The following is a 15,846-nucleotide window of genomic DNA, read 5'->3' on the forward strand; positions in this document are numbered from 1 at the left end:
TGGTCCCTATGGTTAGCACACTCAGCTGCCAACCAGAAGGTTGGAGGTTCGAGTCCACCCAGAGACGCCATGGAAGGAAGGCCTGGTGATCTACTTCTAAAAAATTCACCGATTGAAAACCGTACGGAGCACAGCTCTGCTCTGACATACTTGAGCACATCGTGTGTTGCGACTCAGTGGCAACTGGTTTGGTTTGGTTTATTATTGTCATTACTACTAATAGCTAAGGAGAGCCAAATGACTAGAGAATCCTCTTTAAAGGTAGCAAGGAAAGCAAGGTATCGGTGGAGACAGGAATTGCCCAAATAAATGCTTCCTTTTTTTTTTAAATTGTACTTTAGATGAAGGCTTACAGAACAAACCAGCTTCTCATTAAACAGTACGCAGATTGTTTATGACATTGATTAGCATGTCAACACTCTCCCTTCTCAGCCTTGGGTTCCCTATTAAATGCTTCTTTAGGAAGCTTTTCCTTACAGAGTAAATCAGTATTGATATTTTAAGTGTCAGGGAAGAATGCAAGATCAAGACCTTTGGCTAGAAGACTTCTGTTTTTTTATTTTATAAATACCATTACAAACCACCCTCTTTTTCCCTCCAGATAGTAAATTTCAAAGGTCTTACTAGACTTACTGGATTGAATGTAATAAAGAAAACACTATACTTCCGTGGCTGTCTTCTCATGTGGGCCTTTGGTTTGCTCAACATTAAGGCTGTCAGTCTTTCTCTAAGCCTGAGAAAGTTCTTCCAGCAAACGGTATCTTATAAAACTAATGGTCCAAAGAAAAAGTAAAAGACACTGGGAGGGTTGAATGAAATGAAGTATGTGCAAATAGTTTGGAGGAGGAAAGCACTTTTCAAGTGCAAGGTGTTAACAACCTTGGCAGATTCTAAATCTGCATCATATACTTCTATCTACCACCTTTAAGGTTCACCTGCCTACCTGGTTTGTGAGTACATGAATACAGTAATCTACCTACTCACTTTTTAAAAATACACCAGCACTTCAAACATCCAATTTTCTGACATACAGTTGAATTGATACATACGAAGATCTTTTTCTATTTAGGGCGTGGCAGATGTCTTAGATATTCTTTGTGATTATTTTAAATTCCTGTAGGTGCCCATAGGGTTTTTGTGAAGTGGTACATCTATCTGTGTAGAAGACAAAGCTAGGACTTACAAGACTCTTTTTTGCCCCCCCCCCGAAATTGTAGCTATTTTTAAAAATGATATTGTTTTTATTTTTATAAGAGGTTAATTTCTGGAAAGAAAAGGTCTCTTTAGGAATGGACTGGGCAATGCATTTTATTAGTTACTTCAATGAAAAATATTCAGCCAAGTACAGTAAAACCTGTGAAAGCCAGAACCGGTGTGAGGTAGAAAACTGGCAAGGAAGGAAAACGCAAATATTTTCCACAAAAATGAGCAAGAGAAAAGTGGTCAGGCTGTACCCTGCCAAAGGCGGAAAACTTGCGAGACCCAGAAAAACAAGGCAGTTCCGTCGAGTTCTGGCTCTCATAGGTTTCACTGTAGTTCTTTTGCCATCAGGTGGTAAAATGAGTTATCTGAAAGGCCCTTGAGGGAGAGCAAAGGATACCAGAACCAAACCAAACCCATTGCCGTCTAGTCAATTCCAACTCATAGCGACCCTATAGGATGGTACAGAACTCCCCCACAGGGTTTCCTAGGCAGTAAACTTTACAGAAGCAGACTGCTGCATCTCTCTCCTGAGGAGTGGCTGGTAGGTTCGAACCACCAACCTTTGGGTTAGCGGCCAAGTGCTTAATCACCGTACGTCCAGGCCCTCTTTGGCAAAGGGTAGAAGTTGGAAAAATTAATGATTTGATTAACGGAGAAAGTGAATACAAAATAGAGGTGACACGTTTGAAACTGAGTTTCCTCTTCTACAAAATCAATTGTTTAAAAAAAAAAACAACATTATTTTGCTAATAAGATCTAAAATCAGTTCAAAGCATTCACTTATATGGCTCAAATAACCCCGCAGTGATGGTCCAGATGCTGTCTAGATTTTCAAGCCCTTAGATAGTAGTGGAGCAGTTTTTTTTTTCCCCCTGCATAAACCCAAAGAGTTTAAATCAGCTCAAAAGCCGTGAAAATGTTACCAAAAAGCATTTCCTGAAAAGAACCACTGGAGTTGACTTCCAAGAATCTATGCTAGGGAGATATTAACAGACATGCATAAAAGTAGGTATACAGGCCATTTCAAAGCAGGCTAGTGAAGCAGTTGAGATAATGCCTGTAAGGCACAGAGCACGTGCTCCCTGAAGGCTAGGACAAAGTTAAAAAGCAAACCTCTCTTTTCCGCCTTAGGCTTATTCTGTTTATGCTCATTGTTGTATCTGTAGTGCCTGAAATTTAAACCCACCACAAAAAATCAAGCCCATCGCCAGAGTCGGTTCTGACTCCGCAACTCGATAGGATAGAGTAGAACTGCCCCGTTGGGTTTCCTAGGCTGTAATCTCTATGGAAGCAGACTGGCACATCTTTCTCCTGCAGAGCACCTGGTGGGTTCAAACTGCCAACGTTTTGGTTAGCAGCTGAGCGCTTACCCACGGCACCGCCAGAGCTTCTCACACCTGGAATTTAGTGGCTACTCAATAATTATTTGTTGGAAAAGTGAATGAATGAATTATGAAAAGTTGCAAGCAACCCAAATGTCCGGCAACAGGGCAATAGTTAAGCAGATGGATCCAAAGACGTTATTATAAACAATGAGGTCGTTCTGTACCAGGGGTTGCAAACTCAAATATCCGTGGGGACCAGGCCAGTAACATAAATGAGGGAGCCGGGCTGGATATGACAATAGGGAGTGGTGGGGAGTGTGTTAAACTGGAAAGCCCAGGTCTTCTGTGTATTCGAATTAATTACAACAGCACTGTAATATTCTAGTGAAAACAAAACAGAATAAAAGACAAGGATAATTAAGATATCTGGAATCTTCAGGGGAAATTCTATCATCGAAGTTTTGGAGCAATGTTTAAACACCGAAAAGGAAGAATAATGTTAGGTTCCCAGGTCTTGCCTTTGTCATGGGCAATAGGTAACAATAAAAATGGAAATGATCAGATCTGGTGATTCGAATGCATCGAGGATTTTGAAAACTGTGTCTTCTCCCACCTCTATCCCTATCCTATGGACCATCAATTCCAAAGGACTCTTCTATTTCCACTTTGCTACCCAAACAATTCAGTCTTTCCCAGTTTCTACTGCTAGGAAATCTCCCCCAAGGATGTGTAACGAAAAGCTTGGGGGGATGAATTTCAGTAACATGGGACCTCATTCGAATGTAAGGATTTGTCACGTGTGGGTGCAGGGCGTGGTTTAGAGGTTTTTTTCATGCTTTATTTGAAGTTTCTGGCTATTTCCTCCTCTTTCAAATGAAGAAAGCTTCATGTTGATTTTTGGAAGACAACATCATTCTATCTTTTTTTTTTTTTTCCTGTATTTCTCAACTGCACTCAGAAACAGGAAAGTTGGATCACCCTCAATATCATGGCAAGCTATTTGGGGATCCCATTTGTCATTCAGATGAGTTGCCAGAAACAGGCCAAACATTCTTTTCTTTCCTGACATTGTGTAAAAATTGGTTTAAAAGCCACAAATTCTGATAGCCATTCTCAGCTCCGCATTGCAGAGCAAATGACCAGCAATTCAGGTGGTGTTCTAGCTGCATGAACTGCCCACTCTTACTCTACACTTCTTATTCCATGAGAATCTAACAAGAAAAGAAAATGATTCCGGTCAACAATTCCTAATAGTGATTTCTAATAGGCCTCAACTCCCACTGGCAAGGATTTTGTTTGTTTGGTTTGGTTTGGTGGACAAGAAAGAATCTGCGAACAGGGTGAGCCTGCGAAATTCAAGAGTTGCTTTCTCAAAGGATTAAACCTCCAAATACTCTTGAAAATAAAAGCACGCTATAATGAAATTCTTATTTTTCATTAAAAGGGAATTAAACCAATGACCTCATACATGTTTCTCTTTTTCTCTCCCTCCAACTGATCTGAGTTTGCTATGTTATATTATTGAAGTTCCTGACTCTTTAGATACTTAATGTACATGACTCTTAATTAAAAAAAAAAAAAAACCAAAAAAAAAACCCAAATCAGACCTATTACCGTTGAGTTGATTCCGACTCATAGTGACCCTACAGAACAGAGTAGAACTGCCCATAGAGTTTACAGAGGAAACCCTGGTGGTGTAGTGGTTAAGAGCTATGGGTGCTAACCAAAAGGTCAGCAGTTTGAATCCACCAGGCACTCCTTGGAAACTCTATGGGGCAGTTCTACCCTGTCCTCTAGGAACTGACTTGACGGCAATGGGTTTGGTTTTGGGTTTTAATCTTTACGGAAGCTGACTGCCATGTCTTTCTCCTGTGGATTGGCTGGTGAGTTTGAACTGCCAGTTTTTCGGCTAACACTCCAGCGCTTAACGCTCCACACCACCAGGACTCCTTCTTTCTACTTTACACAAATTAAAAGCAAGGCCATTTCACCAGCTAAGCTATACCTATTCACTATTAGAAAACTATTTTGTCATTTTTCTTATTTGAATTATCTACAAGTCTGCTTTGCCCAAATCTTCGCCTCTCACAGATCACCTTCAAAATTGTTGCCACGTTAGCATGTAACTTGAACTATTGATGAGTTTTTAATCCCTGAGAAAATTACCCCATGTACTTTATATAAATAATTGTATTTTCAAAGGAAGCTTCATGTCATTAACATAATAAGAAAAACAGTATCATTGGCCATAAACAAAAGGAAACTTTAAAAATAAGTAAGAAAGTTAATGCTAATATTAACTTCTAGGGGATGCTGTGGTCTGCCAAAAGTCTTGAGCCAACGTCAGCTCCTTGTTAAAGAGGGGGATTAGCCGGGGTTAAAGAAGGCTTAAAGACTATTGGCAATCAAGTGAGGCTTTCTCTGTGACTGAATCAGAGGATGGAGAGGAATTATCCCATATATACCACCCGCAATTACGTCTCCTGCCACCTGTGGCCTATGTCCTCTGTTCAGGGAAGCCCTGAGCTATGTATTTCAGTTTTGCAAAACTGAAGGCAGGTGGCTTACCATTTGCCTGAAAAATGCCATCAGGGTGGTTCTTGGTGGTTTGCTGTCTTCTGTTTTGGGTTTTACTTCTGCAGGTTCAGGTGTCGCATCTCCATCCTCGTTGAGATCCACTGTTTGTAAGGCCGAGTCTACCTCCTTGGACTTTGTAATCTCTACTGGGGATTCACACACCACCTGGATCTATTTTGCCAGGTAATAAGACAGTGAAGAAAACAGCACTCTTCTGGAAGACGTTTTATAGAGTGGGGTCCTGGTTGTCCCCTTGTCCACAGGGTCACTGTGGGTTGGAATCTACAGCCATTTCTACGCAAGCACATTTGTGAGCAGTAACATTCACTTCAGCTAAAGTGCTCCCAAACAGCTGGATTTCCAACAACCGACTTGGAAGTGCTCCCAAACAGCTGGATTTCCAACAACTGACTTGGAAGTGGCAAAATTTCTTCCCCATGAAGGTACCAAGCTTAGATAAGAGGTCCCAGCATTTTGGGGCAAATTCCCTCCAAGGAGGTCCCACCATTTTGGGGAGACTTCCCTCCACAGCATACCCAGTACTTCTTACATTCCAGTAGGCCCACCTCTTTGGGCTGCCACAAAGGTGAAGTACACCTGGCCCATGTGGAGCCTGCGAATAGCCGTTTCCCTAGGAGTCCAACCTCAGAGAGTGACCAGGATACCTTCCATTCCTAGCCTCCTTCCCCTGAAACTGTGGAGAAGCTGCTCCTTTTGTAGAAAGGACAGTGTAAAAGTCACTCAATTAGCAGACTTAACTTCCTCATTAATTAACTGATCCCAACTCCCACCCCAGACCCGTCATTCCCAATTATTACTTAACCGAAGTTTAGGCTTTAGGAAGAAAAATGAACCTGGCAAAGAAAACAATGGCTAAATTGTTTCCTGCCTAGTGAGCTTCCGAAAATCTGTTGCTGTTGAGTTGATTCCGACTCATAGTGACCCTACAGGACAGAGTAGAACTACCCCACAGGGTTTCCAAGGCTGTAATTTTTACAGAAGCAGACTGCCATATCTTTTTCCCACAGAGCGGCTGGTGGGTTCAAATTGCCAATCTTTCAGTTAGCAGTTGAGTGTTTAACCACTGCACCACCAGTGCTCCTTCCTAGTGAGCTCACTACCTATTACAGTGGCTATGAGGGAGAAACGGTAGCCAGCGTGGGGGTTAGATGGAAAGTCCCATTTACCCCAAGTCTGATTCCAAGCCAGGTGTCTTTGCACTCCCTCCCCCTACTTGTCCTGTGCCCAGTCACATCTGGGATGGTTTCTGCACTTGCCTTTGTCTCTGGAACAGGACAGAATTAATTGACCCGAAGAGGAGTTTACATTTTGTTGTTGTTGCTATTTCCTCAGGCAGAGGTCAGCAAACTACTGCACCTGGCCAAATCCAGCCCCCTGCCTCTGTCTAAGAATGGTTTTTACACTTTTAATGAGTTTAAAAGCAAACAAACAAAATCCAAGAAGATGAAGAATACTCAACAGAGACTTTATGTGGCCTGCAAAGCCCTTTACCACCTGGCCCTTTACAGAAGGAGTTTGCCAGCCCCTGCTTCAGAGGAAAGCACTACATAGCCAAAGGCATCCTTCCATTTGCCTTTGCTGGTGCCAGACCCCCAGCTTCCTTGGAGCCTTGCTTTTACTGTTAGGGGCAAGAAAAGAGGCTTAGTTAGGACCTTAGCTATTTCCCAAAACGGTAGGTTTATGGAAAACAATCTTCCCTTCCTTAGTAAAGAATATACCACTGGCTTGCAAATGCACCAAGTATCCTGAATTGGGAAGACTCTTTAATCTCTGTATTGTCACCTGAAGCAGAGATGAGGCCATCAAGAAATCAGCACCCAGGAACACCCCCAAAATACGACAATTATAGTCAGCGATCTCTCTTCCCCTTACTGCTCTTTAAGACATTGACAGGGCTTCTAGAATTTTCCACTTGTAAATAAAGATCTAGGTTGGGGAGTCACAAACTCAAAGGTCCCCAGGGGGCAAGACAGATAATATCAGCATGGACTGACCAAATGTAAAAAGGAGCTGTGGGGGTTATGGGGAACAAAAGTCAAGTTGCCCCATCTAAAGGCCTTACAAGAATAAAAACCCTGGACTGGCCAAACAACACATATTTGTGAGTGGGCTTCTGCTGCTGGGCTGCTGGTTTTTGACACTGGCCTATCTCTAGGAAACCAGGCTGAGACTGGAGCCAAACAAGAGAGGGAGGTTAGAGGTTGAACGTGGACATGGATTTCCAAATCCAGGCCTGATTTAAGCCAATTGCATTTCCGCAAAATAAGCTTCGGCCAGAAAAGCCCTTGGGTTAAGCGTGCAATGTAGGTAGTCTGTGGAGTGGTTATACTCAGAGCCAGACTGCCTGAGCCTCAATCCTGACTCTACCCATTTCTGGGGCTCTACAAGGATTGGTAAAGTAGAGGGTCAGCGAAAAAGAGGAAGATCTTCAATGAGATGGATTGACACAGTGGCTGCAAGAATGGGCTCAAGCATAATGACGGTCATGATGGTACAGGACCAGGCTGTATTTCGTTCTGATGTACACGGGGTCACTATGAGTCAGAACTGACTGGATGGCACCTAATAGCAACAATAAAAATACAAGGTCAAGACTCAGTGTCCCTGTGTCTTTGTTTTCTCCTTTCTCAATGGAACTAGTACACACTTCAGGAAGTTGCTTTGAGGAATAAATGAGGCAATACATGTAATGTTCTTAGAACAGCGCTTGGCACATGATATGCCCTCAGTTAAGGCTAGCGACTATTATTTGTGTTAGTGCTAGAGCTATTTACCCCACGGGCATGAATTTTCTGAAATCACCCACCATGTACAGGTCTAATATTTACCCATACCCAATGCCATTGAGTCGATGCTGACTCATAGTGAACCTATAGGACAGAGTAGAAATGTCCGTATAGAGTTTCCGAGGCTGTAAATCTTTACAGAAGCAGGCTGCCATGTCCAATAGAGATGATTATATTAATATCTACCTCTTACTGTGCCAGCATCATGCAAGGTATTTTTTATATATTAACTCAATAAATAGTTACAAAAACAGCTCGGGGTAGATAACATCATCCCGATTCTACAGATGAAGAATCTGAATGGTTGAATGACCTGGCCAAAGTCACATCATAGGTAAGTAACCATTTCAATGAGGATGGAGTTGTTTGCCAGTAGCTGAATATTTAAGAGTGGCTTAACCAATGAAAACAAGAAACAAGAAGTTTGAAATTAGGAAGTTCTGGAGTTGGTTGAGTAACTCCACAATGTCTCCCAGAACCCTGGCTTTCTCTTCTTTGGCTCAGTCATCCTGGCATACTGAATTCCCATTTTTTACTTTTGCCACCTCATGGTCATAAAATAGCTGCTGCAGTTCCAGGCATCACTTCCTCAATCTAATGTCCTAAGAAGGAAGGAATGGTGTAGAAAAAGATTTGCTCTAAATGAACTTCTGTATTTTGATCCCCTAAGTCAGGGTAAGTTTTCTATGCCAGAACTGGGTCACATCCTTACCCCTAGACTAATTGCTGGTGAAGTGAACAGGATTACTGGTTTAGGTGAATCACAAATACTTTAGGGGTGTGGTAGCTGCCAACTTGCATAAGATCCAAAGAAGACGGCTGGAGGGGTTGGAAATAGCCTTTCTTGTAGGTAACGAACAGGGTCTACCTGACCCTAGATTCTGAACTATTCCGTCTTTGAAGCTGGCTCATTTATTGTGTGCAAGGGACTGGAAGGAAAATTATGTAATAGAATGGTGAGATTTCATGGCAATAGCTTTGCAAATCGACATTATTTGAATGCTAACGGTTCCCTTCCCGGGCCTTTCCATTTCTAGAAATGTCAACTCACAAATCCTAGGCCTCTAGTCCATTCTCCAAAACACAACTATTTCAGCAGGCCAAAAAAAAAAAAAAAAAAAAGGGACTTCTAGAGACTCACACTGGCTTTGAAGTCAGGCCAAGAAGTTGGCTTTTGGCAGCCAAGGAAAATCCATTGGCATCCGGAGTGGAAAACCCAGAACAGCTCGGGGTAAGTGTTGATCTAATTTGCATACACAGACAAATGAATTCTATTTTTATTTGGATCATTTTCCAATTTCCTTTCAGGCTAGAGCTTTGGAAGAAGCCGTACCTTATTAAAAATATATTACTGCATCTGCACATTTTAATCTGGGGTATGATGGACACTATGAACACCAGATTTGTGCTGTATTTTAGAATTAAATCCCCACTGTTTGGGTTTAATAGGGGATATGGTATACACAGCAGGAAGATGGCTGGTATATTTAGTAGAAAAAAACAGAAAAAAAAAAAAAAAAAACCCTGTTGTGGTCAAGTTGATTCTGACTCATACCAACCCTGTAGGACAGAGTAGAACTCCGCCATTGAGTTTCTAAGGAGCACCTGGTGGATTTGAACTATTGACCTTCTGGTTAGCAGCCATAGCACTTAGCCACTACACCACCAGAGTGTCTGTGTTTAATAGAGACAATATAAATTTCAGGAAAGGGTTTTACTTTTTGCTTTATATTTTGTATCATACTGACTTGGTAAACATAGGTCTTGCATCGGTAAGTAGGTGTGTTTTAGAAAGTTGCAGGTGGAAAAATTCAATAAAATGAACTCAGCCATAATTAAGCTATGAGACCTTATTAGTTAAAGAATTCTTGCAATATGCTTATGGTTGTTGCTGTTAGCTGCCGTTGAGTCAGCTTGCAACTCAAGCAACCCCGTGCACAACGAGATTGGATGGTTGTGACCTACGGGGTTTTCACTGGCTGATTTTTCAGAGGTAGATTGCCAGGCCCTTCTTCCTACTCTGTCTTTGTCTGGAAGCTCCACTGAAACCTGTTTAGCGTCATAGCAACACACAGGCCTCCACTGACAGACAGGTAGTGGCTGAGCTTGAACACAGGTCTCCTGCAGAGAAAGCGAGAATCCTGCCACTAAACCACCACTATCCCTGTTACGTCCTTAATCACACCTGTTTAATTGTCTTGTTCTGAATGTTTGACTAATCTCTCTCTCTCTTTTTGAGAGGAGGACATTAAAAAACTCTGTTTTGGATATGCCTTCCCTCCGTGTGGGCTCCGGGTCAACTGTGAGAGCTACCATTTTACAAGGAAATGTGATCACTGATGACTAGGAAGCACTCGGTCGTTATGGACCGTCTCCTGCTCACTAAGGATTCTGCAGCGGTCAGCAAGCTGTTTCCTGCAAATGGCCCCGCCGATCATAGAGTCTCTGCCGCAACTACTCAACTCTGCGATGGAAGCATGAAAGCAACCACAAACAATAGGTAATATTGTAATACGTGGCTGTGTCCTGATAAAACTTTATTTATGGGCATTGATATTTGAATTTCATATCATACTTACAAGTCACGAAATATTCTTCTTTTGATTTTTTCCCCCAACTATTAAAAAATGTAAAAACCATTCTGAGCTTATGAGATAGACAGAACCAGGTGGTGGGCCAGATGTGGCTGTGGGCAGTGGTTTCCCTTCTCCTGGGTGAGTGATTTCTATGCTTCAGGCACTGAACCAAGCACAACACGCATTATCTCGTTTAATTCTCACAATAACCCTAAGGGGTAGTTAGCATTATTGTTGCCATTTAATAGATGAGTAAACTGAGGCTGAAGAGGTGGCACAGCCTGGAGTTGATGGGACCAAGATCACAACTTTTTAGCCTCATTCCACCCAAATGGTAAGTTGTTAGGAGATGAAATATCAATACTTAGAAGCATCATGTGTAGGGCTAAGCAATTTAAAGCAATAATTACAATGTTTCTTTATTTTCCTCAAAAAATACTTTTCTGTCTACCGTATCCCTATCCTCTTTGTGTTATCTTTCACTCTCAATTCAGGCTTTTATTTCTGTTTTAAATTTCACACTGGAAATGAAATAGCTTCCATGTGCCTGTTAGAAAGCCACTCTGTATTTTAGAATGGGAGCTGTAGGAGACACAGTTTTCTTCAGAAGACCAACTACGTGCTAACATCCAAAAAGAAGTTTCTCTTCAAAGAACTCAGGACCTCAAAGCTAACTGACACTCTGGATTTAACCTGCAACTTTTTAATTAAAAAAGGGCAGGAGATTCGTGGAGTTCCTCTTTGCAGGTTGCTGAAATAACTAGAGATTCTGAGTCTCTAGAAAATGGCTAGTAAATTCACGAGAACGTTCTGGAATTGAGAGGCCTGTGCTTTGCTGAACTCTTAGGTTTGAGTTCCAGTTGCTCCAAAAAAAAAAAAAAAATAAATAAATGGAAAGATAACATTAACAATTTTTAAAAAAGCAGATTTCAAAGATCTTTCTCCTATAAAGGATCATACTCAGCACCTCCGTTTTAATTTCCATCCCACTTGACGGGTAACATTTCTGGAACGTGTTTAGATTTTCAGTATCTGTTTAGTTTCAGAGGGATAAAAAGGAAAACACAAGCCCCACTTCTCGCCAAGTTACCGAGAAACACTCAGAAAGAGCGAAAACAAATTTTGCTTTGACAAAACGGTAACGATCAGTGTCTATCTTGAGGGGCTGTGAATTCACTTATTCCCACTTAAATTTTTTTCCAAAGACTGCACTTTAGGGCGGAGGGCTGCTATTTTGGGTCTGAAACTCACAAGGCCAATTTTTTAATCGCCCTGAAAGATTTTCTGGGAAGATACATTTTTGTGGGTTTTCATCTGGAACCATCTCCTTCAGATACAGACATTGTTTCTTGAAGTTTCAGACCATCTTTACAGAAGGTCAAAGACCAAAAAGATGATGAGGCTCAACCTATCTGTCTCAGACACAGACCCATGGTTTTCAGCTCTCCAGTCTGAGACCAACAGCCTCAGCATCTCTGGCCGCAAGATGCTCTCCTGCCGGACTCCGCTGCCTGCCCCGGATACCTCCCAAAGTTAGTAGAGGATCTGGGTCGCCATGGAAATAAAGATGAAAGAAGCAGTCAAGGTAGAATGAAGGAAAGGATGTGGTATCATTGTCTAGGAAGAAGTGCAAAGCTGTTCTTACATTTAATAGACTCTTTCAGCCCCTTAATGATAACAAATTATTAAATGCTCTGATTTTCCTTTTGTTTTCCACGGGCCCAACGGGAGTTAAGGAGCACTGGCAGTGCAACCGTTAAGCGCTCGGCTGCTAACCGAAAGGTTGGCGGTTCAAACCCACCCAGCAGCTCCATGAGAGAAAGACCTGGTGATATGCTCCCATAAAGATTAAAAAAGAGCAGGAGATTCGTGGAGTTCCTCTTTGCAGGAATGGGACAGCTTAGGAAACCCTATGGAGCAGTTCCACCGTGCCACACGGGGTTGCTATGCGTTGAAAATAGACTTGATGGCACCAAACAGCAACAATAATGAGAGTTACAAATATTCATTCTATGTCATTCCCCAGGGACCCCTAATTACATGAAAGGATGAAAGAGTCCACAGCAGATGGATAACGCTTGAATCATGGTAACAGTTGGATCATGCAAGGACACAGGACCCCAGAGCTGGAAGGACCATGGGCCCAGCACACCAAAGATGAGAATGGAATGATTCTGTCATTTAACACGTAACTTACATTCTCCTCTGAACCTGTGGGGACTGATTCCTCTTTAATTGACTAAAGGGAAGATAAAAACAAAAGCAAGAGTCAGGATGTTGGCAAAAAAAAAAAAAAAAAGCAGAATGTTACAAAAAGTGAAGGGTTAGTTAAGCTAGCATTACCTCCTGGTGCAACTCTTTGACATTGAATTGTTTACATGTATACTTTGTTCTAAACAGAACTTGAAGGAGGTTTACAGAAATGTAAACAGTATAGAAGATGATATAAATTAAAATATGTATTCTTAAAATGCAACGAAGGGAAAACAAACCTACAAATGCAATGGAGTCAGGAGTGGGTTATGGCAAAAACACAAACCACAGAGCCTTAGCTGGTGTGGGTAAGACTCACATTTGCCTGTATGTTTTCTAGACATCTATGAAAAGAGGAAAATAATGATCCATCACTCAATATACCAAGACTGTTGGGTAAACACAAATGAGCCGCTCAGGAAAATCCTGTAACAGACTAGAGAAATTCATTCCACGGTCCCCATGGAGCAGGCAGGCAGGCCCTGTAACGTCAGCCTTATTCTAATTACAGCACAGTGACCAGCATAGGGCTGTTTCTCACATCAGCCCTCGCTCGGCGCCAATTTCATCAGGCCAAAGTTCAATTTGGCTAAAACGCTTCTATGGAAGGCCAAGAGCTGGGCTCCAACACATCCAACTTCAAATGTGTTACTCCCTACAGTAATTCTGGCATCTACAGTCCTGCCCCAATTCTATCAAAGGTCAACGCCACAGTCAACACTTCAGCTGACCAAGTCTCAGCTTTGGAGTTCCTCTTTGTGTTTTTTTCTTCAGCGGTTCTTAAATTTTTTTTTTTGGAGTGGAGGGGTGGGTCACAGACACTTTGAGACTCTTTTGAGAGATGTGGACTCTCCTCCCAGAAAAATGAACATAAAATATCATGCAAATGATTTCAGGGTGCTCACGGACCCTTTGAATCTCATCTCTTGGATTCCAGATTAAGAGTTTGTGATGGTTAATTTTATACACCAACTTGGCTAGGCTATGGTGCCCAGTTGTTCAGCCAAACACTAGTTCAGATTCAGTAATGAAGCAGTTATAAGAGATTAAATCAGTTAGCCTTAAGTAAGGCAGATTGCCCTCCATAATGTGGGTGGGTCTCAACTAATCGGTTGAAGGCCTTAAGAGCAAAAAGGGAGTTTTCCCTAGGACATGATGTATTCTGTCTCCAGACTACAAACAGACATTTCCCCCCAGAGCCCTTACTCTTCACTCTTCCCGTCACCTGATCTGTGAGGTTTGAGACACAAGGCAGCAGGAATCTCTAGCCTGTCATCTTACCACGATTTTGGACTCACCAGCGTCCCACAATCGCATAAGCCAATGCCTTAAAATAAATCTCTCTCTCTCTCTCTAAATATGAAACCAAACCAGTTGTTGTTGAGTTGATTCTGACTCAGGGAGACCCCCTATGTTTCAGAGTAGAACTGCAACTCATGGAGTTTTCAATGGCTGAGTTTTCAGAAGTAGATCACCAGGTCTTTCTTCCAAGGTGCCTCTGGGTGAACTCAAACCACAAACGTTTTGGTTAGTAGCCTAGCACGTTAACCAATGGCACTGCCCAAGGACTCCATCTATGTCCGTCAGTCTATGAAACTTGCTGAATATTTGATATGTGAAGGAGCCCTCGTGGGCAATGGTTAAAGAGCTTAGCTGCTAACCAAAAGGTTGGCGATCTGAACTCACCAGTCGCTCTGTGGAAAAAAGATGTGGCAGTCTGCTTCTGTAAAGATTACAGCCTTGGAAACCCTATGGGGCAGTTCTACTCTGTCCTGTAGGGTCGCTATGAGTCGGAATCGAATCAACCGCCATGGGTTTGGTTTGGCTTTTTATATATGTAAAATATTTTGCACAGTGCCTGCACATAGTAAGCATTCAATTAACAACAGCAATTTTTATGAATGCTGGGAAGAAGAGTTAAAGGCTAATTGTATTAGACCTATTTAAGACTCTTCTTAAACTCTTTCATATTGATTTTGAAATCTCTTTAAGTCTGCTCAGGTCAAATATATGTTTTCTCCCAAACCCATTATAAACAGATGTTTTTAACACCATCCTCAGGCTATATTAGGTTCCAAGGGCAGGATGGGGTAGGGAGATGCAGGTCTCAGTTAAAATCCCGAGGACCTGTTCCCTTACAGTACAGTGTCATGTTGACCTTTGTAAAACAAAGATTCTGGAACATACTAATTTTCATATGTTGTGATAGTAGTTTGAGGTCTTTATCCTTTTGACTGCACTGATGAACCTGCCCAGTGTGTAAACTTGATAGGTGTGCCTCTTATGCCATTGCTCAAGTGACTGATAAAAACTTCAAATCAACAGGGCCAAGGCCATGTTCCAGAGGCCTTCCAGGAAAGAGCTTCTTGCCATGTGGTTTTATTCCTTTAATAAATATTCTTGGGGGCTTGTACCACTCCATCTCGTTGACATGCATTAGATGCAACTCTACAGAACTAAAAGGTTAATACTTACAAAGGTAATAATAATGTCGCAACCCACGTTGTTGGGCTGTGTCTGGTGGTAGATTTAAAGCTTTACATTAGTATTCCAAGTCGGTGTTCAAAATGGAAGCAGATCATCCCTAATTTCTAGGGTTCTGCTCCAACATCTATTGAACTTTTGATGCACTCTAAACCATTCCTCCCTTGAGGGTTAGAGGTGTGTCCCTATCCCCCTTGAAAGCTGACTTGTACACCACAGCGTCCTCATTGAGCCAGTTCTTTCAGTCAAGCATTTGGTCTGTGTTTGTACTTAGCAAAGTTTCCACGCTCAGTGGTGGTGTTCTTGTCGTTAGTTGCCATCGAGTTGGCCCCCAATTCATGATGACCCCATGCACAATGCAGCCCAGTTCTGCACCATTTCTGTGATTGGTTATGGATTGGACCATTGTGATCCACAGGATTTTTACAGGTTGATTTTCGGAAGTAGATTTCCAGGCCTTTCTTCCTAGTCTGTCTTAGTCTGGGAGCTCTGCTGAAACCTGTTCAGCAGTATAGAACACACAAGCCTCCGCTGACAGAAGGGTGGTGGCAGCGCGTGAGGTACATTGGCCAAGAGTCAAACTCAGGTCTCCTGCATGGAAGGTGATAATGTGTCCAGTGT

At 42.1% G+C, this 15,846-nt stretch overlaps 1 protein-coding gene across 1 annotated transcript in view; it reads right to left on the bottom strand.

Moving 5' to 3' along the window:
* BCAS1 (brain enriched myelin associated protein 1) overlaps positions 1 to 15,846 on the bottom strand; it is a 107,654-nt gene that overhangs the window by 18,882 nt on the left and 72,926 nt on the right. The window contains exons 8-9 of the mRNA XM_064276230.1: positions 12,686 to 12,727; positions 5,097 to 5,270 (exon numbers count right to left, since the gene is read on the bottom strand). Of these exons, the coding sequence (XP_064132300.1) occupies positions 5,097 to 5,270; positions 12,686 to 12,727 (216 nt within the window). The remainder of the gene's footprint in view (positions 1 to 5,096; positions 5,271 to 12,685; positions 12,728 to 15,846) is intronic.

The sequence above is a fragment of the Loxodonta africana genome, chromosome 24 (assembly GCF_030014295.1).
Source record: "Loxodonta africana isolate mLoxAfr1 chromosome 24, mLoxAfr1.hap2, whole genome shotgun sequence".
Classification (NCBI taxonomy): Eukaryota; Metazoa; Chordata; class Mammalia; order Proboscidea; family Elephantidae; genus Loxodonta; species Loxodonta africana.